Source organism: Vanacampus margaritifer, chromosome 13 (genome assembly GCF_051991255.1).
Source record: "Vanacampus margaritifer isolate UIUO_Vmar chromosome 13, RoL_Vmar_1.0, whole genome shotgun sequence".
NCBI classification, from domain to species: Eukaryota; Metazoa; Chordata; class Actinopteri; order Syngnathiformes; family Syngnathidae; genus Vanacampus; species Vanacampus margaritifer.
Window position 1 is genome coordinate 12,865,173 of NC_135444.1, and position 27,440 is coordinate 12,892,612.

At 39.2% G+C, this 27,440-nt stretch overlaps 2 protein-coding genes and 6 non-coding genes across 15 annotated transcripts in view; 2 read left to right on the top strand and 6 right to left on the bottom strand.

The window, feature by feature from the left end:
• cacna1ea (calcium channel, voltage-dependent, R type, alpha 1E subunit a) overlaps positions 1-6,873 on the top strand; it is a 109,293-nt gene extending 102,420 nt beyond the window's left edge. For 6 of the 8 annotated variants that reach the window (XM_077583181.1, XM_077583180.1, XM_077583183.1 and 3 more), the window contains 9 exons: positions 994-1,099; positions 1,923-2,030; positions 2,139-2,239; positions 2,489-2,595; positions 2,677-2,836; positions 3,035-3,163; positions 3,354-3,501; positions 3,722-3,894; positions 4,939-6,873. In XM_077583181.1, the coding sequence (XP_077439307.1) occupies positions 994-1,099; positions 1,923-2,030; positions 2,139-2,239; positions 2,489-2,595; positions 2,677-2,836; positions 3,035-3,163; positions 3,354-3,501; positions 3,722-3,894; positions 4,939-5,442 (1,536 nt within the window). In that variant the 3' untranslated portion in view covers positions 5,443-6,873. Of the gene's footprint in view, positions 1-993; positions 1,100-1,922; positions 2,031-2,138; positions 2,240-2,488; positions 2,596-2,676; positions 2,837-3,034; positions 3,164-3,353; positions 3,502-3,721; positions 3,895-4,938 lie in introns of those variants that run through there. The other 2 variants (XR_013296350.1, XR_013296349.1) reach the window with 2 other exon arrangements.
• Positions 6,874-8,304: 1,431 nt separating this feature from the next.
• Positions 8,305-27,440, top strand: part of LOC144063144 (uncharacterized) — a 28,552-nt gene continuing 9,416 nt past the window's right edge. The window contains exons 1-52 of the mRNA XM_077585141.1: positions 8,305-8,411; positions 8,641-8,745; positions 9,983-10,081; positions 10,993-11,919; positions 12,899-12,952; positions 13,242-13,361; positions 13,464-13,502; positions 13,596-13,649; positions 14,369-14,422; positions 14,914-15,021; positions 15,130-15,183; positions 15,351-15,404; positions 15,481-15,525; positions 15,613-15,666; positions 15,749-15,793; positions 15,978-16,031; positions 16,116-16,160; positions 16,255-16,308; positions 17,533-17,577; positions 17,662-17,715; positions 17,797-17,841; positions 18,012-18,065; positions 18,162-18,269; positions 18,345-18,398; positions 18,485-18,538; positions 18,711-18,755; positions 18,851-18,904; positions 19,206-19,250; positions 19,334-19,387; positions 19,499-19,552; positions 19,654-19,707; positions 19,776-19,829; positions 19,903-19,956; positions 20,058-20,102; positions 20,201-20,245; positions 21,037-21,144; positions 21,453-21,506; positions 21,585-21,638; positions 21,828-21,881; positions 21,949-22,056; positions 22,251-22,304; positions 22,367-22,474; positions 22,748-22,798; positions 23,597-23,650; positions 23,743-23,796; positions 23,931-23,984; positions 24,096-24,203; positions 24,294-24,347; positions 24,654-24,707; positions 24,818-24,871; positions 24,944-24,997; positions 25,107-25,160. Of these exons, the coding sequence (XP_077441267.1) occupies positions 8,713-8,745; positions 9,983-10,081; positions 10,993-11,919; positions 12,899-12,952; positions 13,242-13,361; positions 13,464-13,502; positions 13,596-13,649; positions 14,369-14,422; positions 14,914-15,021; positions 15,130-15,183; positions 15,351-15,404; positions 15,481-15,525; positions 15,613-15,666; positions 15,749-15,793; positions 15,978-16,031; positions 16,116-16,160; positions 16,255-16,308; positions 17,533-17,577; positions 17,662-17,715; positions 17,797-17,841; positions 18,012-18,065; positions 18,162-18,269; positions 18,345-18,398; positions 18,485-18,538; positions 18,711-18,755; positions 18,851-18,904; positions 19,206-19,250; positions 19,334-19,387; positions 19,499-19,552; positions 19,654-19,707; positions 19,776-19,829; positions 19,903-19,956; positions 20,058-20,102; positions 20,201-20,245; positions 21,037-21,144; positions 21,453-21,506; positions 21,585-21,638; positions 21,828-21,881; positions 21,949-22,056; positions 22,251-22,304; positions 22,367-22,474; positions 22,748-22,798; positions 23,597-23,650; positions 23,743-23,796; positions 23,931-23,984; positions 24,096-24,203; positions 24,294-24,347; positions 24,654-24,707; positions 24,818-24,871; positions 24,944-24,997; positions 25,107-25,160 (3,942 nt within the window). The 5' untranslated portion in view covers positions 8,305-8,411; positions 8,641-8,712. The remainder of the gene's footprint in view (positions 8,412-8,640; positions 8,746-9,982; positions 10,082-10,992; positions 11,920-12,898; positions 12,953-13,241; positions 13,362-13,463; positions 13,503-13,595; positions 13,650-14,368; positions 14,423-14,913; positions 15,022-15,129; positions 15,184-15,350; positions 15,405-15,480; positions 15,526-15,612; positions 15,667-15,748; positions 15,794-15,977; positions 16,032-16,115; positions 16,161-16,254; positions 16,309-17,532; positions 17,578-17,661; positions 17,716-17,796; positions 17,842-18,011; positions 18,066-18,161; positions 18,270-18,344; positions 18,399-18,484; positions 18,539-18,710; positions 18,756-18,850; positions 18,905-19,205; positions 19,251-19,333; positions 19,388-19,498; positions 19,553-19,653; positions 19,708-19,775; positions 19,830-19,902; positions 19,957-20,057; positions 20,103-20,200; positions 20,246-21,036; positions 21,145-21,452; positions 21,507-21,584; positions 21,639-21,827; positions 21,882-21,948; positions 22,057-22,250; positions 22,305-22,366; positions 22,475-22,747; positions 22,799-23,596; positions 23,651-23,742; positions 23,797-23,930; positions 23,985-24,095; positions 24,204-24,293; positions 24,348-24,653; positions 24,708-24,817; positions 24,872-24,943; positions 24,998-25,106; positions 25,161-27,440) is intronic.
• LOC144063262 (5S ribosomal RNA) lies at positions 25,716-25,834 on the bottom strand. The gene has a single exon (XR_013296570.1). It is a non-coding gene; the product is annotated as a 5S ribosomal RNA (ribosomal RNA).
• LOC144063283 (5S ribosomal RNA) lies at positions 26,020-26,138 on the bottom strand. The gene has a single exon (XR_013296591.1). It is a non-coding gene; the product is annotated as a 5S ribosomal RNA (ribosomal RNA).
• Positions 26,325-26,443, bottom strand: LOC144063263 (5S ribosomal RNA). The gene has a single exon (XR_013296571.1). It is a non-coding gene; the product is annotated as a 5S ribosomal RNA (ribosomal RNA).
• Positions 26,629-26,747, bottom strand: LOC144063284 (5S ribosomal RNA). Its single transcript, XR_013296592.1, has one exon. It is a non-coding gene; the product is annotated as a 5S ribosomal RNA (ribosomal RNA).
• On the bottom strand, positions 26,934-27,052 carry LOC144063265 (5S ribosomal RNA). Its single transcript, XR_013296573.1, has one exon. It is a non-coding gene; the product is annotated as a 5S ribosomal RNA (ribosomal RNA).
• Positions 27,238-27,356, bottom strand: LOC144063266 (5S ribosomal RNA). The gene has a single exon (XR_013296574.1). It is a non-coding gene; the product is annotated as a 5S ribosomal RNA (ribosomal RNA).

Sequence of the window (27,440 nt, forward strand, 5' to 3'; positions counted from 1 at the left end):
TTAGTTAATTTATTTAATTTTTTCAAAAAGGTTGTTGACCACTGCATGAGAGGTACCTTGATTATCGCGCCTTCATTGAGACTCCTCAATGCTCAACCCTTCCTCATGAGAAATGTGATTATCGGGATGTGTGTACCACATTATTTATTTGCTGTTAGTGGCTGAAAATAGGGTTAATTTCTAAGGGAGTTGCTAAACATTCACATGCTAGATCTTGTCATCATCACACTTCTTTTTCTTCCATATGCGCATGTGTCTTCTGCCACAGTCCAGCATTGCATCAGTGTGCATGTGGACATGTTGTTGCCACAACATTAGGTGCACCTGCATAATCAAACCCGATCCAATGTAAACCATAAAGAGTCATTTGTCACATTATTTAATGATATTCAGTTCTGATTGGTTGATTGAGAGGTATTGATTTCACATTGTTGGTTCTTATGTTGCAGTGCACTGCATTGGCTCCATACTACAGTAGAGCTGTTTCTAATTTTGCCCTTCCCATCTCACTAATTTAATTTAACATCTCTCAGTATGATCCAGTGCACCGCAACCACAATAATAAACATGTTTAATTAATACCTCTGGTGGTGTCAGTTAGAACTTAGTATTGCTGTCTTTGTAAAGGCAGAGTTTATATAAATTGGATTTAATTTGAAAGTGTAACTACTATTGTGGCTGGTGAACGTACTCGTATTTACTGTTTTTCAAAACTCTAGAATGGCTGTGGTGACTATGCATATATTCATATTATATTATTATACTCATTAGTTTCAGTTTGTAAATTTAACACCCAATGGAATGATTTCAAGATTTTACTTGTTCCTTTGCCACCACAGTTATTCTAAATTGTTGTTGTTTTTAATTCATTCATTCACTTTCCAACTCTTATCCTGTATCAGGGTCACGGGCTTTTTCAAATAAATATATTTCATTTTCATTTTGTGACTTAGCTTTGCTGATTATGATGCTGTGTGTCTTTCCAACCCCCAGCGACTCGTCCTGATGAACATGCCGGTGGACGAGGACATGTCCGTCCACTTCACCTCCACCCTCATGGCCCTCATCCGCACTGCCCTGGAAGTCAAGCTTGCTGGAGGTCAGGAGAAAAGTCAAAACGTTCACAATTTATCAGCTGAAATTTGATGATGGCTTGTTAAGTTGTCTTGTGAAGAGTGGTGCTTGTATATAAATATATTTTTTATAAACTGGAACAGGAACTTTTTACACATATTTGAATTCCTGTTTTACATCCATCCATCCATCCATCATATTAGAATTTGGTGTTAAAAATGCACCAACAGGACATAATATTGTCAGGATAGCAGGGGTTCAACACCTACAGATGTCCTTGAGATAATATCATAGTTCAACATCATTGCTTTTATTTAGTTTCTAAAATATTGTAATTGATTGTGTCACATTTATATCTTGCAATAGAATTGCTGCTCTCTCTCTATATATAATATAAAACATTTATTAAAGCAACACTAAGGGACTTTCAGTTTATGTTGACTATGGACAAAAGTGGTAATGTTATGAATGAAGACCACATTTAACTTGAGGACAATCACATTGCATCATTTTTTAGGTCAAATTGACTTCCGTCTTTTGTAATGAATGAATAAAAGTGGAAGTGACGTATGCCATAAAGCAGTCAGCACATTTGTAGTTTTTTGTGTGGCAGTGTTCCTACCATCCTCCTCAAAGTTGTTTAGTGCCGGTAAAAATGATACAGATAACCGAAGGCCATGGCAAAGATACTATTCAACTAGTTTTAAGTCCATGTTTCATCACAAGAGTTATGAAAATATTTTATTAAGGTTGAAAAATTCCTTTGTGCTACTTTAAAACAAAGAAAAACAGTGCCATCTGGTGGCGCACTGCTCCTAATGCAGCATCATCACTGCTTGTATGTACAGGAGGAGAGAATCGAAATCAGATGGATGTGGACCTTCAAAAGGAAATCAGTATCATCTGGCCTCACCTCTCTCAGAAAATGCTGGACCTTCTGGTTCCTCTCAACAAAGGTGACTTTCGAATCAAATTAGATTTGTTATTGAAATCAGTGAGCTAACACTAACAGTGCTTGTTAGCCTATTAAAGTATCTGACAGGATCTGATTTCCATTTTCATAGCTAGTGACATGACCATAGGAAAGATCTATGCCGCCATGATGATCATGGACTACTACAAGCAGAGCAAGGCCAAAAAGCTCCGACAGCAGCTGGAGGAACAAGTACATTTTGTTTTAGTTTTGTTTTCATCCTTCCTTTTGTTGACTTGTTTGAGCCTAGTTGAAGCGGCAAAGGCGGAATATTTAATTTGGCAGTAATCGTTTGGACAAATCTGACAATTGCAATAATTAATATTTTGTTTAGTCATAAACAGACGTGGAGGAAAGTCATTGTGACTCATTTTCATTTTTTGCTAGTTGATTTGTTGACGGGTTTTCTTATAGGCTGATTCAATCTTTTCATTTCCACAGAAACATGCTCCCATGTTCCAGCGAATGGATGCTTCCTCCTTGCCCCAGGAGATCATATGCAATGCCAAATCACTGTCCTTCCTCAGCCACAATGCAGGATCAGCTCTGTAAATATGCGACACTCAAATCCAATTGCACACTCTAGTGATCATATGTAGTACACACATATTCCATATGTGTCCCTCCAGCACCAAAGGGGGCTTTGTGGCACTCAGTCCCATCTCCCCACAAGACATGTTCCTGCAGCCGCGGCCTCGCTCCAGGGAGGAAGAAGAGAACGATGATTACTACCCACCCTACCACCCTTATCACTTCCCTCATCACCACCACCACCATTTAGACACACTGGTAACGACTCTTTCTAAAAAAAAAAAATAATATTTTTTTTTCTTTTTTTTTCGAACTGATAGTTGAGCTATGACAGCTAGAAGGTTAATTTATATTTGAGGCAGATCTCAGATGATAGATTAGACCATCCTTGGGCTGCACCCTAACACATAATGTGCCTTCCCAGGCCTCATAATTGCGTCGCTTCTATTTGTGTAGGTGCCCGATGTCGTAGAATATAACCAAGTGACACAACAGTCAAGGCAAGAGCCAACAGTCGTCAGGTCACCTCAGCGCACGTCATCCATCAGAGCGTCATCCATGCCCAGACTGGCTGTGGAGCCACAGGTAGAAAAAGATTCATAATATAGTATAGTGTTCCCCCAATATTGTTGCCCTGTTATATTGCAGATGTTTGGGTTGGACTACAGAATCATCCAGAAATTTAGAAATCCGTTTGCTGATTTATTGTAATAGTCAAGAATCATTTTTTTTTCCTGAGAATCCAACTTTCCCAACTGCCTCTGTGCCATTGCAGTCCGGAATGTTAGCAGACAGAAAGCTGATGAAGCGCTCCTTTTCCACCATCGGAGACCAATGTGTGAATCGCATGTGGCAAGAACAACATTCCCTGGAGCGAGTCAGCCCCGACAACACGCTCAGACTTCGACAGAAGAACTATAGAGGTCACTTTTTTTTATTTTTTATGTCTGCCTCAATTTTATATTTAAAACATTTTTTTGTCGGGGTGCTCCAAAAACATGCGTGTTATGTGCCCTGCAGTTGGCTGACCATTTCTTGCTCAATGTCACCTGGGATAGGACACTTTTTTTTTTTAAATCAAATTTTGGTTGAATGTGAATAACTTCTTTATGTGTGAACGTCACAATTTTACTCCACTCACAGGCCCTAGAATCAATCAAAGTAGCCATGAGAGGGGGCGGTCTAAGGAACGGCGCCACCTGCTGTCTCCAGACGTGTCCCGCTGTAACTCAGAGGAACGAAGCCGAGATCCGTCGTGTGAGAGGACACGTTCCCTCTCGCCTAATGAAGGACGCCCGCATTCCTTGCAGAGACGGGTAACAATACGACAGGACTCCCTTAGGGGTTCAAACCAGGGTTAAGGTTTCAAGTCTGAGTTAAGGTTTCCAAGTAGTGTTTGAAGCCAAGTTGAGGTTTAAAACTAGTGTTAGGTTGAAGTTAGTTGAAGTCTGAAATAAGATAAGTTAAGATGATATGGTGTAGGTTATCGAGCCACTGTTTGAGTTTTAAATTGTGGTTTCAAGACATGTTAACTGTTTCGAAGTAGGTTTTCATAAAAGAGTTACGGATTAAAATAAGGGTTTTGAGCCAGGTTTAGGCTTTCAAGTTTGGATTTCAAGCCACGGCTTTGGTTTCAAATCAGGGCTTCAGGACAGGATTAAGCTTTGAAGTTAGTGTTTCAAACCAAGGTTAGGTTTTGAAGCATGGTTCAGTATTTCAAGATCATGTCAAGTCAAATAAGGGATTCAAGCCTTGTTAAAAGCCCCTTGTTGGAAAAACTAGTGTTTGAAGCTAAATTGGAGTTTAAAACCAAGGTTAGGCTTTAGAATTAGGGTTTCAAGCCAGAGATAGTGTTTCAAATTAGGATTTGGTAATGGTTGCATGTTGAGATTTCAAGCCAGGGTTAAAGGTTGAATTTAGGGGTTCAAGCCAGGATTGGGGTCTTGAATTAGTGTTTAAAGCCAACGTTGGGGTCTGAAGTCAGAGCTCAGGGTTTTAAAATAGGGATTCGTGTTAGGGTTTCAAATTAGGCTGTAAGTAAGGGTTTGTAGACTGTCTGGCTTTCAAATTAAATGTTAGAATTTTAAATTAAGGTTTCAAATTAAAGTTACTGTTTCAAGTTAAGATTTCAACCTATGGTTAGGGTTTTCAAAGGAGAATTTCAAATTCAGATTCGGTTTCAAGTTAGGGTTAGGATTTCAAATTAATGCAGCATTTCAAACTTTGGTTAGGGTTTAAAATTGGCTTTCAAGTTAGGGGTATGGTTTCAAGTAGGAATTAAACCATGGGTTAGGATTTGAAAGCAATTCTCACCACATTGATAATTATTTGTGATGATTGGAATGTGTTTCTGTGTACAGGTCAACACAACGGGCAGTCCCGCCCATTCAACCGTCGAGTCCGGCACCCCTCGTAATCGGCGCCAGCTCCCGCAGACGCCCTCCCGCCCTCGTCCTCACATCTCCTATTCCCCACTGGTGTGCCCAGACCACCCCCCCGCCGCACCAGCAGCGTCCTCCGCGGGACGCACCCCGCATTCAGACAACCCGGCCCCCTCCAAGCAGACGCCGTCCTCCTCGTGTCAGGCATCCGGCCCGAGCCATCCGTCTCCCCACCGGTACATCTCAGAGCCCTACCTCCCATTTCACGAGGACCTCAGGGGAGGCCAGGCGGGCGAGAGGCAAGAACACCTCACTTTTGAGAGCGCCATTGCGACCAGCTTGGGACGTGCCAATGCCATTAGCTCCGCCCCTCAGCTCAGACACTCCTGGCAGGTCCCGAACGGACATTTCCGGAAGAACTTGGCGCAAGCTAGCCCGGACAGCGAGCTGCCGAGTGACACGGATGATGACGACCGCTGCTAAAAACAAACAGGAAGTCCATGTACAGGAGGAGCGGGCCTCGTAGCGGCGCCACCACTCGCCTTGCTTTATGACAACTTGTCACTACCAGTAGCATTACAGGCGGAACTAAACACCACTGCCATTTATCAGCATTGTTTGCTGTCTGTCTCTACTTGCTGTGTGTTCATGCGCTGCCTGGCTAATAAAACGCTGGGGGAAAGCCTGAAGACAGTATAACTTTTATGTATTCATGCTGGCAAAAACTTCTGGTTTGTTGGTTTTGTTTTATTTGGACATTTCCTAACACATGCGACACTGTTTAAAAGCTGTGTATTTGTTATCACGTTCTGTAGTGGTCAATATAACTTGAATTTGTATCTGAAATGTGAACACGGGACTTTGCCAGAAGGAGAATTCACAGGCTGCCTGGAGTCGTTAAACATACCGTAATATCTTGAACTGAAAAGAAATGATACATTTGTGCTGCACACGTTAGGGTGCATTTTCAGCCAGCAGAGCAAACAGCTGACCACTTAACCTTGGGCCATGTCCACACCAACAGCGGGTATTTTTGCCAAAACTATTTTCAAGCCTTGTGTACAAAGTATGTCTGTTTTCTTGTAATATTGTATCCAATGTGTTCCTGATATATTTTCTTTTTATTATTATTATTATTAATTGTGTCCCTACTACTCCCTCATGTGGTGATTTTTTTTTTAAATTATTTTTGATAATCCACTATTTGTGTTCATGACATTTTTTTGTCCATAATTAATCATTTACTTTTTGTTCTCTTTTCTTTTTTTTTTAATACAATTGGCTATAAGTGACTTGCAGTTTGAATTATGGCGCCATCTGTTTCTTTGGCATGTTCATGACAATTTTCAAATGCATTGAATTTCATATGGATAGGTTTTTTGTTGTTTTGCTTGATTTGCTGTTTTTTCTGTGCCTTTTCTGGAAATGACTGTCTGCAGCCTTCGAATTGACCCAAATTCCCTCTTTTCGGTTTAATGTGCCAGCTGCAGCTTTTGGCAAACTCTTGACAGCCCAAGAATGCATTTTCATATTTGACCATTTGTTTTCCTTAACTGGCCATCATGTTTTTTGTGTCTTTTATAGAAATTACTTTTGAAGCTCTTGTCTAAAATGATCGTATATTTTGGGGTACTAGTGCCACCTGTTGCTTACGCAGGTTGACAGCTTGAGAATTTGTTTAGTTGCAATTTGGGGTATCTTTTGAAGGTTAAAAAAATTCTGATTAAAAAAAAAATACCTGCCGATGTGTGCACATGGCCTTAATGTCAGTGTATACATTACAGCCTCATCTGTGCCTGGGAACATTCGCCCAAAACAGTTGCCTCTCAAGCCAGAATTTCCTTGATGAGAGGTTTTGTCTTGAATATGTTGTATAAAGTGGACACAATAAATACTTGTTCATATTTGACTTCAGTCACGACGCTCGTCTTTGACTAAAGTGTGTTTACATGGTCATTAAAGTAAGTTTACTTTTTCTCATGGTGATATTGATTAGTATGTTATCAAAATCATATTTTTAATTCAGTTCTCACAGACTAAAATTGTATTTATATATTAGTTTATTGATAACCTATTCCATTGCAAGACGGCATATTATCACTTTGCGTATCATTTTGAAATTAATTAAATTAAATTAAAAAAAACGTTAACCTCTAATTCACGGAAATTCATGAAGCAGGGGGACTTGGAACTAGCGAAAAGTGAGGGGAAAACTGGACGGTTACTTTTTTTTTAAAGCTACAATCTTTTTTTGTTTTCTTTTTTCTTTCCAGAGCTCTTTTTTAATCTACTGACAGCAGTGTTCAAACAGGCCGCCGTTACTTTCCACAACAGACTTCACTGGACCTCGAGTGTCTGCCGTAAACTTTGACCTTCACTGTTTCCAAGCGCTGTGCTAATGCCGTCAAAATGTGTTAGCTTAGTGATAAAGCTTGCGTTGATGTGCGAAACTGCTCTGCATGGGGAAATTCAAATGGACACACGCTATATTGCTGATGAGGATAGAGCTATAGGTACTGTAACTTAAATGTATGTAATAATTATTTTCTCAGATTAATAGTTTAGTGAAGGGAATTAGCATCTGTTTATGACAAAACTGGCTTACCATTAGCCCTTTAGCTTCTGACTATGTTATTGATTTAAAGCAGTATTATATTTACTTTTCATAGTTGAAAACTGTTATGAGTTGTCTGCTAAAGTGTCAACAGTATGCTAATTAGTCTAAAAATGAGTGGGGAAAAAATTTACTCCCAGCCCCAGGAGTGACCTTTTAGTGAGCCAGCTGTCTTTAATAAAATTGTTTTGCTCACTGCTATTGACCAGGAGTGTCTTAAATAAACAGGGGGGATCAGAACTGTTGTTTGTATAGTATTTATTCAATATTTATCTTTCACTATGTCTTCTAGCACCATCATTTGAGCCCCCCTGGTGTCAGAGCGTATGGAAGGTTGACCCAGCCACTGATCTTTTACCGTAAATTGGATCCATCTTGAGCCGACCGCGAGGCAGCAGTCGCGCACTCTCTTGATTCCCATGCGACATTCCTCACCTGGGCCACAGTCCTCGTCCTCCGACCTTCCTGTCAAGCCAAAAGATGAATGCGAGAAGGTTCAAGGTCAAGTTCAATGGCAAGCGAAGCGGGAAAACATGGATGTGGTAAAGAAGAGAGGCGTCATCTCTCTGACATTGATAAATAAAGGTCCGCTACACGAGTAAGTTGGACTTTTTGATGGCAATATAATGAAACCTGGCATCGGAACACATTGAGTTGAATATCTACTTTCTGCTATTTTGTGTTACTTCTGACTAGGAGAGACATGAAGAGCCAAAAAAGATGTTTATATTGGAAAATCTCATTACTGATTGACTGTGACTTTACACCAGAGAGTCAGACAGTCATCAAAACTGTCCCACACTCAAAATTGGATTTCAGACATTATAAGCCCCTCCAAGTAAATTGTTTGCACCACTAAAACTGTTGAGCTCAGAACAATAATTATCTATTCAAATCTGGTAGTTATTTTTCCTCGTGAATTAAGCCGGACATATGATTTTACTTGAATAATCTAAAGCATAATCAGTGGCGTTTACTTCGGTGATGTTCCAAATTTTGATTGTTTGGCCCTCGTCAGAAGTCACTGTTCTGTAATCCGCGTGTGCATGTGTGTGTGCCATGCCCAGGGCTTCCACAGGAGTCCTAGTGAGCCAAGCTATAAGTCCAAGGGGGCCGTGAGGGAGCCTCCATCAGAAGCCATGCAGGCGGTGATGCTACTGTTCCTGACCTTTGTAAGTCTGTCGCCTTTCTGCCTAACTATTACAACATTTACTGCTTTGGAAATAGAACTGTATTTGTTTTAGTTATCTACAAAGAATATGTGTGCGTTATTAACATTTTTCCTTCTTTGAAAATGGTTTCATAGCCTCATGTAGACTTTTGTCTGCTAGTCATCTTTTTATGTAGTGACTGTATTTTAATAATGAAATGAAGGAGAAACAGTAAATAAGGATAAAACTAGTTTGAATAATTCCACTGACAATTTTGTATGGATGGCTGTTTACAAATACTATCACTAAAAGTACTTGATTTTCTACCGTAGACAAGTTGGCGATTTCTGACAATATTTTATAAAAAGATAATAAAGTAAAATCACATCATCTTTTTGTATTAATTTTAACCAGTGAATGAACTGGGATTAGCTGTATTTTGTGTAATTTTTCATTTTTATATCTTTTTTTTTTTTTACGGAAAATATTTCCCAGCCTTATTATTTTTATCAAATAAAACCATAGAACTAATATTGACTTTTTTATGTTTGTATTAAACATTTAGGTAGCTTTTTTTTTCACATTAACCTTGCTGGTATCAGAGAGGTATTAAAGACAACACAACTATAAAGTGATATCTACAAATATCAAGATAATAATATGACAAATGTGATGATAATAATGTGTTATTAAAAAAAAAAATCGGTAGATGAAAAAAAATCTTGTAATGTAAATCTACTTTTTTTTTTTTAAGCTATAAAGTATTATAAACACTTCTCAGTATGATTTAATTTATTTTAAAATACAGATCATAGGCACAGAATACAGAGTGGATGTAAAAAGTCTACACACCCCTTTTCAAATGCCAACTTTTAGTGATATAAAATTAAAATAGACCAACTCAACTTTTGGTCTTTTAACGACTGCAGCCGTAAAAACATCTGTACTATATGTAGACAATCATTAAAATAATAATGATGATGATAATCATAATAAGAATAATTGATATGCATAATAGATAATGTAAACAGCTGCATTTTTCTAACAGTGTGTAGTTTGTTGGCGAGTAACACACATACAATAGGATTTTATGAACAGTCATTAAATTCAGTATGTGTAACTAATTTTTAGCCAGATGGAAAGATTTAATTTGTAAGTTATTCTGAAACAAACAAAGTGATTTTTGGCATGAAGCTAACTATACAGAAGGGCTTTTTAGTTCATTTGTGTCCTGCTGTGTGTTTTATGATGCGTTCAGGGGACCGTTCAGCAGATTCACACGCTGGGAGGTCCTAAACTAGTCAAACAAGACTGTCTCCATGACGACCACCGCTGCTCTCCTTTGACAGGCACACAGGTGAGCCATGAAAACGCTTGGAGATACAAACTGTCACATTTGCGCACACGTTGGGCACTATAACGTCCATTTGTGGACAGATGATAAGACGTGTGTGTTTAAAAATGGTCTGTGCATGCATTTGTGTTTGTACAGTAGGTCGTGCTGTTTATTCATGACATGTTAGTGCAAAGGGACATTACTTCATAATAATCGCCCAGACGTGTCTGCAAGTGTTTGAGATGGCAGAGCTCCTGTCTGTTTGTCTGTCTGGAAATAGTTTATCTCTGGCAGATTCGACATTTGTTTTGGACTGTCACTGGACCTCATATGTGCATGCAAGCCCATCAGGAAGTGTTTTCTTTTTCTTCTCACGGTTTATGAAAAGCCCCGCTGTATGGCTTGGTATATTCACAAAGTTATCCTTGCTAATTTGTGAATATGATTTTTTTTTTTTTTTTGGGTAGCGTAAAGTGATGTTATACTGGGCAATGAAATTATGAGAAATGTCTCAAATTGATCTCTCAGTGCAAGTATGGGAAGTCGGTGTTTAACAACCTTTATTGTGTTTAGACACATCTATTTTACATACTGTACATTTTACATGTAGAGTATAATCATTCGGCAAGGCGGCATATCAAGCTCTGTCGAGTACACCCAAGATGGTACCTGAAAAACTATGACATACAAGGCAGTATTTTAATTCCAGCAATGCCTATAAACCACCACTAGGTGACAGTGTTGCTCCCCAAACATCTTCATTTTCTTCTCAGTTGCTTTCTCGAAAGTGAGGTTACTTTTGATCATACAGTAGTAATTTAGGCTTGTGACAACTAGCGGAATACTTACCAAAACTGAAAACAAATCTGACAACCTGACAGCTGCATTTCTTTCATTTTTAACAAACCAGGTGTTTCTTGCTAATTTTTCAGGAGGATGACATCTTCAATGAGGTGACTACTTCGCCATCGCACATCATCCAGCTATCATCTGGACCTCAAAGCTCTGAAAGCCTAAATGCTAAATCCACCGAGAGGACTCCAGTGGATCTCGGAACCATCAAACAGAAACAGAGTAGAGAGCAAAAGCAAGGCGGACATAATGAACTGGATGCTTTAGCGAGGTATCCCCAATGGAGTGGAATACCAACACTTTCACCCAATCAGGATTTAAGTCAAGCTCATTTTCCATCTGGTGAACTTGAGAAGGAGCCATCACTCTTGGAAAATCTCGAAACAGCTATTTCAAGTCCCCACGTTGAGCCGGAGGGGCCTACAGTGGCAGGTCCCTCAGTCGAATCAACAAGCTCAGAGAGCTCTTCACAAGTGAGAGACACCACCATGAACTTTGGGAATGTGGCTACCAACAGCCGTTTAACAGCCGAAGATGTAGAATCGTCACCTTCAACTGAGGAACCGCCAGTCTCCACTGCTCCGGTTTTCAGAGCAAAAGCAGGAGAAACGTCTCTTGAGACAAAAGCAGAGGATCATTTTGGCACACAAGATCCAAACCTCATTGTGTCTACTACTCCTCCCAGCGGAGAAGCATCAGCTGAGGAAGAGCCCGATGACAAAGTGGGAGACAAGCTAGAAAAAGAAGTGGAACAAAGACCACAAGAGCTTCCTGGAACAGACAGTGATGAAGATGGGGAAGACTTGAGGGTAGAGAAGGGGAATGAAGAAGCCGGCAATAACAGTGAGCTCCTTGAGGAACTCGAGTCACCATCAACTGACAATACTACGCTGAGCCCTGGAGAATTCCTCCAACTAGAGCAAGAATGGCCATTAAATGTTCCTACAACAATTGACCAGCGTCCACCTGATGGGCAACAACTGAGACCTGGGCCCCAAGGTCAAATGGTAATTATATGGTTTATGGTTTTACTGTAATGTTGGATGCTGCAATGCTATACTTCATGTGTGTGAGTGTGTGCGCTGTGTGAGTGAGAGGGAGGTGGTAAATGGCGCCCTCACATGGCTAAATGGTGGTATTTAAACTTTGATTTAAAAGTAAATAAATAAAAATAACCTTTGATTTAAAAAAAGGAAATGTGACGTTCCCCGCACTTTTCTCTGGTGATACCTTGACAAACTGGGTTACATATGTCACAAGTGGTCACAAATTTTCAGGAGACCCCAAAAACGGCATGTTTGTTCAACTATTAACGTTGCATCTTCAAAGCATCATTAAGCCATTTTCCACATTTTAGATTGGTCAATAATTTGTAAAAAAAAAATGACACCCACACTTGTGAACTGACCAAAGGTATAGATTTTTGAAAAAATTTGAAGTATTGCCAAATTGTAACTCATGAGGTTTCAGCCCGATGCCAACGACATATAAAATGATAAATATACACTACGTAATTTAAATAAAAAATGGTGTTTGTTTACTGTAAGTAGTACAGTATTGATTTATTTAATTCAACTATACTTATTATATATTATCTTAATCTACATTATATCAACTAAAATCATAATATGATAATAAATAATATTATTATTGTTGTTATTTTTATTATTATTTACAAGCCCTTGTGCTTCTTTGTATGGTCTGCAACAAACTACAGTATATAGTCATAGCGTAAGTTGAATTTCCCCTTGAGGAATTGTAATAACTAAACTTTTGTTTTTAAAGAAAGAAAGAAATATTACTGTTATTTTTCTGTCTATCGTATTAACTTCTATTTAATAATAGCATGATCATATTATGTACTGTATTAATATAATCAAATTAACACATTTTTATTTTTATTAATTATGATTCTATTGTAATTGCTAATAATATAATTTTTTACATATATTAACTGAATTATAAATAAATAAAAATCTTCCTCAGGGCCTGCAGGGTCCACCCGGTCTACCAGGACTTCCAGGAGCAAAAGGAGACAAAGTAGGTGATGGATTAAACATCAGTCAAAAATAAATTTAAATTATGTTTTATAATCACTCATCTGAGTTATTGATGACGTGAATGTGATAGTGAATGTTTTCTGGTAACATATGTAAGCTGTTATTGGCTGGTGACCAGTACGTTTGCCCTCAGTGAGATGATATATAGGCTACAGCTCCATGCAACCCTTTGCATTTACTAAATGTGGGAGTAACTTACAATTTACAAACTAGACGTGCTATGTCATGCAAAAAAGTCCAAACAATGGCATTTTTTCCACCCCTCTTAGGGTTATCAAGGCGTGATGGGAAGAACTGGACAAACTGGATATATGGGCCCAATTGGTCCACCTGGGATGCCCACTATTGTTGTATTTAAAACATCAGAGGAGGAGTGGGAGGCATTCAAGGTTAAGACTGCTTCTGTTGATCTTGCTCTGGTTATTAATGTTATCAACTTATTTTAATCTCACCTGGAAGAATAACAGTTACTTTGTCTCATTTCCTCGTAGAAAACCAAATTCTACATTAAGCTGATTTCTTCATTGCCGGTTTGTGTTTGATTTAAGAAACTGAGCCAACATGTTAATTATTATTTGTTTGTCTTAATTATATATATGTTTTTTGTTTTTTTTTAACAACAGAAGGTGAAGGGGCCTCCAGGACTGCTTGGACCTCGTGGAAACGTGGGACCAATTGTAAGTACTGGTAGCTATATAAGAAGGTTTTATTTTATTTTATTTTTTTGTAATGAATAAATGAAAACAGTGGTGCATTGCATTTTTATTATTATTAATATTATTATTACTTGTATGTATGATAAACTCACCATTGAAATAAATAGCAATGCTATGAATCTGTTCCAGCCCTTGTGCTTCTTCTGGTGTATGTGCTTTGGCCACTGGGAGGCAGTATAATGCAGACATAAGCACACACAAAAAGACGAGTTTCACAACTGGCTCAGTAAGCCGCAATGATAGCAATATTTGTCGGTTTTCCCAGAGGATAGAGAATATACAGTATGCCTGTGAGTATTGTTACACAATATTGTCTGTTTATATGTGTAGCAATTAAGTTAATGGCTAAAAACAAATGTGAACGGAGTGTATCCGTGAAATGACACGCATGCGCACAAAATTAGACATTGAGTGATGCTCATGCAGACAAAACAAAATGATACAAATAACACACAATTATTATTTTTATTCAAACCAACAAGTCTTCAGACACACATCCAAATGAATATATCACCATCTTCACAAGAACCTTTGGCCAATTAGGTCTCCAACCTTGTGAGAAAATGTTCGAGGAACAAACGCTTCTGTTCCCCAAAGGCTATAGGCTACTTGGATGAGTTTTCCTTCAGATATTCGACCATACAAAAAAACTGAAGAATGTTTCAAATTGTCTCTTTAAGGGAGTGCCTGGAAATACTGGGAAGCAAGGCCGGAAAGGAATTCAAGGAAAAATCGTAGGTAGCGCTTTCGATGAAATAATCATTTAAAGGGGAAGTCAATTTAAAATTGTTCTTCACACAATAATATGTTCTTCGCGCCCCTAGTTTTAACACTGTATTCTATCCTGCGTAACAATTAGGCCGGAGAATTCAACAGTTTTTATCCATCTTGGGGCGGCCATTTTGCCTTGTACTGACACATGCTGTCGACTAAAAACAGATGACGGTCGTTACCTGAGCTCTTAGGCACCGTAATGTAATTTTTTGTCGACAGGAAGTGGCTCTACAGGGCAAAATGGCCCAGAGATGGTTAAAAATTGGTGGATTTTTTTGCTTAATTCTTATTTCACTAATGCAATATTAATTAGAATACCATATTTTGACTAACGGGGGCATATAGAACACATTATTGTAAATAAAATAAAATAATTCACTTGACTTAACCTTTTAAAATAAAATGGTATTATATTCACAATCCCGCTCATATTTGCTCCTTTGTACTTCAGGGTGTCCCCGGGCCACAAGGTATCCCAGGGCCACAGGGCCGACCAGGAAATGATGGGACTCCTGGTGAGAATGCCGAACCAGGACTCCCAGGCTTACCTGGAGAACAGGTACCCTTTCCTGAACTATTAGATACGATTATTGTTGTGAAAATAGGCAAGTTATTTCATTTATGATGTTAAATTTGTTTTTAACGTATTGCATGCTTGGCTCTTTAGGGGCCCCAAGGCTACACTGGAGATAAAGGCAGCAAAGGGGAGCTGGGTGAGTGGGTAAGAATGTCTTGAACTTCCAATGTTCAAAGAGGCCTTACAATAAGGATGAACCTCCTGATTAACCTGAGAACTGTTACTTCCGAAGAGATGCGTATCATGATACAGCAGAAATAATACATTTGACTCTATTTTGATGATGAATGGTGTGCTTTCATTGCCTTCAGGGTTATGAGGGGGAACCTGGACCACAAGGCAATAGAGGTGGAAAAGGAGACAAGGTCGAAAAGAATATCCACCACACACTTGTGTATTGTAGTTGTTTGGTTAATGTAATCTTTCATTTATCGTTACCAGGGGAATAAAGGCGTTAGAGGCATCGTTGGACTTCCTGGTTACTTGGTAAAACCATTTTGCTACTGAAATGTGAATGAACACTAATAGTTAAACACAAGGACACATTTGAATTGAACTCTCTTGTGTTTGAAGGGAGCAGCAGGAGCTAGGGGTCCTCCAGGTTTTCCCGGAAGACCAGGACCACGGGTCAGTGCTGCTATAGATGACGGGAACGTTTAATAAATGATTAAATTAACTTTTGTTTTTATATGCTTTTGAATGTTTTCAGGGACCAGCTGGTGCCATAGGCTTTGGCGGACCACCAGGTCCACATGTAAGTATGGAAAAGTAAAGCTAAGTTCTTCTTCTGGATTTAAAAAGTGTTAAATAGGCTGTCCTCTGAAAAAAAAATATTTTCCTGAAAGATTTTCAATGTTTAATTTGGTCATGATTCATTGGCCATTTTGTTTTGTTTTAAATGCAAAGGTCCACTCTATGTGTTGAATCTGATTTCTTAGGGCAAAATGGGCCCAAGTGGAAGAAAAGGTGTCCCAGGAATAAAGGGGCCTCCTGTAAGTTAACAACCAGAATTTATATTATTACTGATAATATTACATTAATGGTAAGATAATCATGAGTTGACTGTTTGTTGTCAGGGTCAACAAGGTGAAATTGGTGCGAGAGGAGCAGTTGGACCACAGGTGATGAACCACAATGAACATTTTATTAATGGATGATTAATAAATAATGAAACAACACATGATACTAACCTATAGCTCAATGTTTTGTTTTTAGGGAGAGCCTGGTCCCAACGGGACTGTTGGATTTCAAGGAGTGCGTGGTCCTCAGGTAAACCTAATCTGTAGAAGCTTATTCTGTACGTTATTTTGGATTTACAAAGGAACATCCAAGATTGACGACGGTCTATTCCAGGAAGCTCCAATTTTGGCGGATTTTGAAGGAAAGGGTCAAAGTGTCACCATTATCAAATCTTTATTAACTACTGTACAGCCAATATTTTAAGTAGCGTTCTTAACTGTCATATATAAAAAATGAGGTAAACCGCCTTAAAAAAAAAGAGAGAAATATTCTAGATGAGCATATATGGACACAGTGAACCTAACATGCATGTTTTCGGAAACTGGATCTATGGAATCTGTGAGGAATTTGGAATATACAGTAATGTACAGTAATGGAAAATATCATTACACCAGCCTGATGTGCAATCTCCCTGGTCAACGTTACATCGTCCGCCTGTGGAGGTCTGCTTGCAGTCCTTGTAAACATACTTTGTCTCATCATTTTCTTCTTCAGCTATGTCAAGGACTTTCGCCTCTTGCCGATTTTAAACAGAATGAGAGGAGCCGCTTTGCTCACAACAGTGCAAAATACTCATTTTTAAACTGTGCCGAGCTTTGTGCATCTGTGAAAATACCAAAACACAGTCTAGTCTGCCCCGGCGCAGATTTAGACTGCGCCTCACATGAAATTTGAACAGCGTATTTGACTAGAGCCCTCAATTTAAATTAAGAGCTGATATGTAGCCATTTTCCATGGCTTTTTACATACTAACAAAAATCGCTGACGTACTTACATCAATAGCAATGGCAGTGTACTGGCTAAAACTGTGATTTTAGGCATTTCATGTTTTCTTTTGTCTGTTAGTCACGTGACATGATATACCTTAAGTGATACAAGACATTAAACAACACAGCCCAGGCAAAACTGTTAATTGCACATTGACAGTTCTACACTTCCCTAATTTTGTGAATTGATCAACTAATTTTACATTATTTTAACGCTTAACCTCATCTTCAAATGACCTGACCCATCTGTCTATCTGCGCAAATGGGGCCCACCCTTGCTTTTAGAGGCTTTTTTCATGAGAATTTTGATCAGATTTGGGAAACTTTTGATATTAAAGGTTCCAATGTACATCAACAGAATATTTAAGGGGATAATGTAATACATTGTATCTATGGAATGTGTCTTTATTTTAAGTACATACAGCCTTTTTATTCGTCAGTATTTGTATAAAAAAAATAATAACTTGATTTTTTTTCCCCCCCCCAGGGGAGCCCCGGACTTGTTGGACCTCCAGGTCCAAAGGGTGACCCTGTGAGTATAGCAACCCACAATATGATTTTTAATTGAATAATTTCAAGCCATCATATACAATATGTGCCACTATGCCTTCATTAGGGTGGTCCAGGAGATGAAGGAGACATAGGAGAACCTGGACCTGATGGCCTTTATGTAAGATAACAAGACAGATACGTACGCATTCATTTTGAGACACTTGAAACCCAATGTGGTTTTTATTGTCATTTATTTCAGGGAGCCAATGGGAATCCAGGATTGCCTGGACCCTCAGGTGATCCCGTAAGATTATTTAAAGCAATTTTACTATTGACTCGAATGTTTACAGTCATATATTTTTATGTTCAATTGTTGTAGTTGCGAAAAGGACAACTCTCTCTCTCTTTTTCTAATTTTTTTATTTATTTATATATTTTTGGGTCTTGTGTGTTTCTGTTTTGTTAATTACTCAGGGGCCTAAAGCCATGCGTGGTCAAAGAGGTGATCCAGGATTTAAGGGAGACATGGTAGGTTTCAGCATTCGTGTTTTTACAGTTCTAGCAATTCCATAATTGACTGTCAAGCTCGATAAAGGTCCAACACCTTGTTCCGCTTTTGCGCAGGGGCCCCCAGGGCCTCCAGGTAAGCCGGGATATAAGGGACGTCGGGGCCCAATGGGACTCGAGGGACTTGGAGGGCCAACAGGACCAGCAGGACTTGCTGGACCCAGCGTGGGTATAAATTGACAGATGAAAATGCGCATGCTTGAGTTAATAACATTAAAAACAATCAGGTTTTACTTTCAGGGAATGGACGGTACCATGGGAGAGCAAGGCAAGCAAGGCAAAGATGGGCTGAAGGTCTGTTGAAGGAAGTTGTGGAACTCGTGACTGCGTGGGCATGTTTTGCTAAAGCTAATTAACTAAGCTAATGTTTGTGTTTGTAGGGAGATAGGGGGCCTACAGGCATTCAGGGAATTCCTGGACTACGAGGAGACAAGGTTGGACTGTGAATATGTCAAGGAAAATATTGTATTTTGTAACATCAACATTGAATTGATACCTCCCTTTTGCGTTGGTCCCATCATTTCTTATTTTTTCAGGTCACAAAAGTGAAACACTTGAACTTGCATATAAATATTGTATAATAAATCATGCCAATGTTTCACAAAGGGTCGAGAGGGTCGCTCAGGATTTTCAGGGATGCCTGGCCCTTTTGTGAGTACAACACACTGCAGGGCATTATTTTTCTGAAGCCATTTCTTTATTGTCAACTATAAATTGTCATCAGTTGTTTTGTGTTCTTCTTGAAGGGACAGATGGGAAAATCTGGAGAGCCAGGGCATGAAGGAGAACCTGGTATTAAGGTTCTTATGTGTCTAAACTTCTTATTACGACCTCTTCTGGCACATATACAGTAAAACATAATATTTTGTGGCAATGCAGTGCTATTGTAAAAAAAAAACATCCATGCTAAATTGTCCACAGGTGTTCATGTGAATATATTACTGTCGTTGGCATTCATCCTCTTTGGGCTTTATTATTATACTATACACAGAATGCATTTCATAATTATTAGTGATTTATATATTAACAAAACCAATGTATTATGGCATGAATGTTGTCTATTTGCTATTAATACATATACTGTGTAACGTTTTTATACAGGGAAGGCCTGGAGTCCCAGCCTCAAGTGGGCCAAAAGGCCTCAAGGTAATGCTGTTGACTATTAACAACGGTCTCTGATTAGGAAGTGAATTCCTCCTCGCAAGAAAATGATCAGTTTACTATTTTAGGGTTTACGAGGTTATTCGGGAGCTGGAGGACGAGATGGAATTGATGGTGCCATGGTAAGACCATTTGCATGCAGGTTGCCTTCCATTTGGGATTGTTATTAAGATGATCAATTACAAGACAGATTATGTAATCGCAACAATAGAAATATACTGCATCTCCATTAGGGACCTGTGGGTGCAAACGGAATATCTGGAGACGCTGGACCTCCAGGTCCAAAAGTGAGTTTATTCTACTGAGATTAGCACAACTGTACTAAACTATGTAATCAATGTTCACAACTAGAGTGGCAATAGTCTTGATCCATGCTAACATTTGACAGGGATTTTCAGGGAAGACAGGAGCAAGTGGCCCACAGGGACCGGTAGGGCCAAATGTGAGTGTTTGATATAGTAAAATACAATTTTCGCATTAACCCGTACTTTAACCGATGCTTATTTCCAGGGAGAAGCTGGAAGTACAGGAATGAATGGAATACCAGGAACAATGGGAATGGAGGTGAAGAACTACACCACTTGGGATGCTATATTGCAAATTGGTTTGAAACATTCTATCAAAAATATTTTTCTAGGGGGCAAAAGGAAAACAAGGACCTAAGGGACGAGCAGGGATGGAAGGAGTAAAGGTAATTAAAGACAAGTTCACTGCATTTAAATGTTATTTTGTTCGTATCATGATTGACTTTACAATACGTTTCATTTGAATGCTTTTTTTTAAATTGGGAAGGGCAAGAGAGGTGAAAAGGGGCCAAGAGGGAAACCAGGTCCCCCAGTAAGCATTTATATACTTTTATTTTCAAATGTAGTAATAATGTAATTTGACTATGTAGACTTTCAACTTTGTTTATTAACATTCTCAATATCCTTCAGGGCAAGACAGGCATGGTTGGACCACAAGGGCACACAGGACCTTCAGTATGATACTTACAATGATTCACTCACCTCGTATTTCATGCGTTTTATTATCTACATTGCATTACGGAAACATTTTTGAATGAGTTCTTGAGAAAGTCACTATTGATGAGGCTTTCAAAATGCATTTGAGACACTGACCTCTAGAGTGGACTAACTCCATTTTTGTCATTTTGCAGGAGACTCATTTAAAGATTTATGACTGTGGCTAAATGTTTAGTGAAGTACTGGTCTAAGACCAAACATTAGTCAATTCTGTCAATAATTTATTAAAGATGATCAATAACATTTACTCATTTTAACATGCAGATGCACCGCTAGCTGTAAAATAAACAAATGCTGGTTGATTTCATTTACCAATATGTAAACATTTGAATTAAACCTTTAGACCAGTATTTGTCCTTTTTTCTCTCTATTAATTTCTGCAATTAACTTAAAAATGGGAAAAAATGGTTTGGCCCACTCCAGGTCTCATTGTCTATATTTTGGCTAAACTGTATTAGGTTATATAATTTTAAGTTCTTCCTTTCTGACCATTTTCATCCATGTTGTAAAGTTAATTTGTTTATGAATCATATTGCCAGCCATGTTATGTCACCCTCATCATCTGATATCTGAGAAAACTTCTTCATTTTTTAGCCTTTTAAAACCTGATTTCATATGCTTGCCGATTATTTTATTCATTCAAATTTGACAGACATCAATGAAATACGGTAGTTTCCACTATTATTATGTCGGCAATCACATGCTCTGTAACATAATAATAAATGCCTTGGATTTTCCTCTCTTTGTAGGGTACACAGGGTAACATCGGACCGTGGGGTGAGGTTGGACCAAGAGGCCATCCAGGTGAACAGGGGTCGAGAGGAGCTGTTGGCCCCACTGGAATTATAGGTTATCCTGTAAGTCAGTTTTTATACCCTTTGCATAATTTTTTTGGAATGTTTCAAAAATATATATATTAAAACCAATGGCCCATTCACTATAGTATAATTTGTGTATTGTATATTGAATCGTGGCCTTGCAATTAACATCAATGTAAAAAAATAAAAATAAAAAATGCCACCCAAATTTTTTTTAAATCATTAGTTGAAGCATTTTATTACAAGCATACCCCTGATTGACAAGAACAAAGCCGAAAGTCAAACAAGAACAACAGTAAAAATGTAGGACGCAAGAAGCATATAATGTTCTGCTCTTTCATGTTAAGGGTAAAGATGGACCTCAAGGATCAACTGGGCCACCTGGGGTCAAAGGTGACAAGGTGAGCTTTCCTGAATATATATTTTGCATTATATACTATTTATGGTGCATTAACTGTGCTATTATTGTATTTCTTTAGGGAACTAAAGGGGTTGTCGGAGAGGAGGGACCTGCAGGTCTCGATGGTGAGGAGGTAGATAGATTAAGACTGTGTTGTTTCAATAATGACAATAATTACCTCCTCAAAGCACTCTTGCCCTTTAATGCAAGGTTACTCAACATTTATGCTGTTCCACTCTATCAGGTTTAGCTGGCAATATAGGTTTGAGTGTCCTGTACCTTTGTTAGACAAACGTGTTGTAAATCTGAACCTTCCTCTTAGGGTCCGCCCGGACACAGAGGGGCTGAGGGACCACCTGGACAAAACGGCACATCAGTGAGTTCATGTAAATAGATGTGTGTCGATAAATCTTATGCTTATATGTTGATGACATTTATTTTAGGGTGATGAAGGAAGCAAAGGCCCCCCTGGTCAGAGAGGTCCAAAGGGGGCTGCAGGTGACCAAGGTGTCCGAGGTCCCCAAGGAGTCAAGGGCCGCCCAGGGAAACAGGTTATTAATACGTACCTCAAATGCTCAATGGCTCTTTAGTGGGAGTTAAAAAGTTGTCACCAATGTTTTTTGTGAAAGAAGAAATGAACAGCCCAAGGACAAATGAAAATATGTTTAAACAAACTATTGTGCCAAGGGCCAGTGCCCCACCTGCCACTCATTCTCTCTGCTCTGTTATGTCTCCCATCTCATAGGGGCATACAGGAACACAGGGGGGCAGAGGCATACAGGGATCGCCTGGACTCAAGGTTAGTACAGTCTTTGGATTTTGGTTAAGGATATGATGTTTTTAACGTGAGTGCTTTTCCAGGGTCCGCCGGGCCAAAGGGGTCTCCAGGGTATGCTTGGACAGTTTGGACCAGGGGGAGACACTGGGAAACCCGGAAACAAAGGGCAGAAGGGTCTTCAGGGACACACAGTTAGTATTGTGTACTGTTTTACAATATTGTGTTGTTATTTGTTTCACTGAAAATAGAAAGAAAAATCAACAAAATTCTGCTTTGTTTTTTTGCCTATTTTAAGTGTACTTTGCACATGACGAATCACTTTTTTTTTTTTTAAATAGAATTATATTCACAATTTATATGTTAGATTTGAAGCCTCGTGCAAAAGCTACATCAAAAAAATCACCTAAGAAATGACATGACCTGGATTACTTTTTCGGCATCAACTTTACATTCTGTAATTTCAGGGCTCATCCGGTCGCATCGGACCTCCAGGTCTTATTGGCCCATCAACACCAGTAAGAATTAGATCAGTTTTAATGTTTCACTCTGTGTGACTGCCCAGAATTGATCGGCATTTCAGCTTCTTTTTTTTCCTTTTTCCTTTTTTTTTATATATATAAAAATATATATAATATATATAATAATATAGATAAATAGATGGGTATACAGTTGTAAAGGTTATACATTATTTTTTACCGTAATGATCAATAGACCTCAGTCAAATGGATTTCTTCTTTTAGGGTTTTGTCAAAGTTGAAGATGTGTAAATTCATAAGAGAAACATACCTTATTTTACACATACATTGATTAAAAAAAAAAAAGACCACTGTGTCAAATTCTGCTTGAGCATATACACTACGGTATTGTGGAATATGTGATAGATTGCAAGCCACCAACAGATTGTACTTGATTGTAACTAATTTGGTTTGCATTCTAATTTCGACTCAATAAAGTTAAAAAAAAATTTTAAAAAAAAGTATACTTACCTGCCTTTGCATCACTTCTTTATATACTGTAATACAGATTTCATTTTCATATCAGGAAAATAATGGAAATTAAATTTTTTCAGTTCATAGATGTCATTATTCACTGCTGAGCCCATTTAATCTACACTGCTAACACAAATAGCAGCACCGAGGCACATCATGTTGTATACATGTTTCTGTGCTGTATTAAAATATGATTTAACATTATATGAAGATGGCATCTTTGATAACGATTAGCGTTCCAGTAGACTCTGACGTATCCTTTCTCCTTGTTGCTGATTGATTACCAATACTTTTTTACTTTTAAATGTATTTATTTATTTTTAGGGGTTTTCAGGCAAGAGGGGACCCAATGGCAAACCTGGGACTACCGGACCTAAGGTAAAATACAAAATTTGTTGCAAAATACTCTGTGTGTGATCAACTGGTGTATGATTCTATTTGTTTTGAATGTTTTTTTTTATGCTAATCAGGGTGTCAGTGGAAAGGAGGGCGAGCTTGGGCCTCCAGGCGTTAAAGGAGATATGGTGAGCTTTCATTTTGTGACGCACATCACTCTGGACAAGAATACCTTATTGATGTATCATTTACTTACTATGACCACAGTGACGCACTTGTGTGTGTGTGTGTATTTTTGTAAATAACCTTGTGAATTACGCAGGGAATAATGGGCGAAAAGGGCGCAAAAGGAGAGCTCGGAACTCACGGCACAATGGTGAGATATTTAATTTGAGAAAAATACTATACATATATTATACAAAGAGGACAACTGTCTTTTTTTATATGTGTGTGTGTGTGTGTGTGTGTGTGTGTGTTTTTTTTCCAGGGTAAACTGGGAAGGAAAGGCTTTATCGGCCCTTTTGGTTCTAAAGGTCGGCCTGGAGCTGCTGGCCCTCCTGGTCTTCTTGGACATAAAGGAGTTCATGGGGCAACTGTAAGAAAATAACAATTGCTGATATTACAGTACATTGAACTTAATTGTTTAAATGTGATGTGCCGTAATGTAGATGTTTTCTTTATAAAGGGATTGTCAGGTCAACCTGGTAATAAGGGGAACAAAGGAGCACCGGGAAAAACTGTGAGTCAGACAGCATACTAATCAAGAAATCTTGTTAGAAATGTGTTCCATGCAATTGTATTTTATTATATATTTGATCATATCTAAACGCTAATCTTATAAGTATAAACCAATAATCATAACTCCTGTGCTAATGTAAACAAAAAAATTTGAAGTGTCTCCTGTTTTTATGAAAACATCTTAAAATGTCTGTCCTTCAGGTCCATCCAATTCTAGAAAAAAATATTTAATGACAATGAAAGCCGGATTAAACTGCCTATGTTCTGCTGTACTTGAATGCATCATCTCACGAGATGTCTTTACTAGGGAGCTGAAGGCCCACCAGGCAACCGAGGACCTGTCGGGGGACGTGGAATACCTGCAAGTACCCCCCATTGATCCATTACAGTAAATACAATATATCACAAACATTATGCACAAATCCAAGCAAATAAACAGATCTGCACTGCTGGTGACTGTCTTATCTTCAGGGTTTGGATGGTTTGGACGGATTACACGGGGTTCGCGGTAATGAAGGATATCCGGTAGGAAAATATGTTACTCTCTAAAATGTCATATTGAATCATTTTCCTAAAATGAGAATCTTATCTCCAAAGGGAAATACTGGCCACACAGGAGCACCTGGATCACCGGGCAGGCCTGGTAAACAGGTAAAATATAGTAGACACTAAATAGCATTACATACACTACATATGACTTTTTGTTTTGTAGGGCTAACCGTTTTTGTGAATAATATCAATTGCATTTTGAATATCTTAGGGAGCACCTGGACCACCTGGTCTTAGAGGAAACACTGGGAAACAAGGCATTAAGGTATTCAGTCTACAGTGGAGTTTCTAGATGCTCTAAATCAGTGGTCCCCAACCACCGGGCCGTGGGTCATTTGGTACCGAAAGGAAAAAAAATGCATTATTTTTATTTTTTTCGAAAATGAGGTTTTATTTTGAAAAGTGGCCGGATTCTGTCTGTTACATCCGTCTCACTTGATGCACTTCAAGGCCGCTACACCACACGTCACATGATACGTCACGCTAAATTTAATTCCAAGCTAGCAAAATGAGCAAAAAACAAACTTCTTTAAAAAGTTTCTTTGCGAAGGGGAAACGGTCCAATGAAGGGACAGAAGAGGAACCCGGACCCTCTAAAAAAGGGAAAGCTGCCTTTAACAGGCAGTATCAAGAATTGTATTTAAAATATGGATTTATCGCCACGGGCGATTGCCACGCATGCTGTGCGTAATATGCGGTAAAGCCGGGTTTTCTGCAGTGACGGCAACCAAAACCTTTAGCGTGCGGCTGTCCGCTAGCAAACTTGAGGTATTTTGTGAAAGTTAACTTTTGCGATGGAGGTACAAAAAAAAAAAAAAAAAGCTTACAGCACCTGGTATTCCCAGGCGGTCTCCCATCCAAGTACTAACCAGGCCCGACCCTGCTTAGCTTCCGAGATCGGACGAGATCGGGCGTTCTCAGGGTAGTATGGCCGTAAGCGGAGAAAAAGCTAACAGTTAACTGTTTTAAAGGTTACACTCGTTCAAAATTGGGCCGTAAAAAACATTTTGACTGCATGTACAGCTCTCATCCTGTCAGTTTAGCGTGCGGCTGTCCGCTAGCAAATTTGAGGTATTTTGTGAAAGTTAACTTTTGCGATGGAGGTGCAAAAAAAAAAAAAGAAAAGCTTACAGCACCTGGTATTCCCAGGCGGTCTCCCATCCAAGTACTAACCAGGCCCGACCCTGCTTAGCTTCCGAGATCGGACGAGATCGGGCGTTCTCAGGGTAGTATTGCCGTAAGCGGAGTAATCGGTAACAGTTGACTGTTTTAAAGGTTACACTCGTTCAAAATTGGGCCGTAAAAAAACATTTTGACTGCATGTACAGCTCTCATCCTGTCAGTTTAGCGTGCGGCTGTCCGCTAGCAAACTTGAGGTATTTTGTGAAAGTTAACTTTTGCGATGGAGGTGCAAAAAAAAAAAAAGAAAAGCTTACAGCACCTGGTATTCCCAGGCGGTCTCCCATCCAAGTACTAACCAGGCCCGACCCTGCTTAGCTTCCGAGATCGGACGAGATCGGGCGTTCTCAGGGTAGTATGGCCGTAAGCGGAGAAAAAGCTAACAGTTGACTGTTTTAAAGGTTACACTCGTTCAAAATTGGGCCGTAAAAAACATTTTGACTGCATGTACAGCTCTCATCCTGTCAGTTTAGCGTGCGGCTGTCCGCTAGCAAATTTGAGGTATTTTGTGAAAGTTAACTTTTGCGATGGAGGTGCAAAAAAAAAAAAAGAAAAGCTTACAGCACCTGGTATTCCCAGGCGGTCTCCCATCCAAGTACTAACCAGGCCCGACCCTGCTTAGCTTCCGAGATCGGACGAGATCGGGCGTTCTCAGGGTAGTATTGCCGTAAGCGGAGTAATCGGTAACAGTTGACTGTTTTAAAGGTTACACTCGTTCAAAATTGGGCCGTAAAAAAACATTTTGACTGCATGTACAGCTCTCATCCTGTCAGTTTAGCGTGCGGCTGTCCGCTAGCAAACTTGAGGTATTTTGTGAAAGTTAACTTTTGCGATGGAGGTGCAAAAAAAAAAAAAGAAAAGCTTACAGCACCTGGTATTCCCAGGCGGTCTCCCATCCAAGTACTAACCAGGCCCGACCCTGCTTAGCTTCCGAGATCGGACGAGATCGGGCGTTCTCAGGGTAGTATGGCCGTAAGCGGAGAAAAAGCTAACAGTTGACTGTTTTAAAGGTTACACTCGTTCAAAATTGGGCCGTAAAAAACATTTTGACTGCATGTACAGCTCTCATCCTGTCAGTTTAGCGTGCGGCTGTCCGCTAGCAAATTTGAGGTATTTTGTGAAAGTTAACTTTTGCGATGGAGGTGCAAAAAAAAAAAAAGAAAAGCTTACAGCACCTGGTATTCCCAGGCGGTCTCCCATCCAAGTACTAACCAGGCCCGACCCTGCTTAGCTTCCGAGATCGGACGAGATCGGGCGTTCTCAGGGTAGTATGGCCGTAAGCGGAGTAATCGGTAACAGTTGACTGTTTTAAAGGTTACACTCGTTCAAAATTGGGCCGTAAAAAAACATTTTGACTGCATGTACA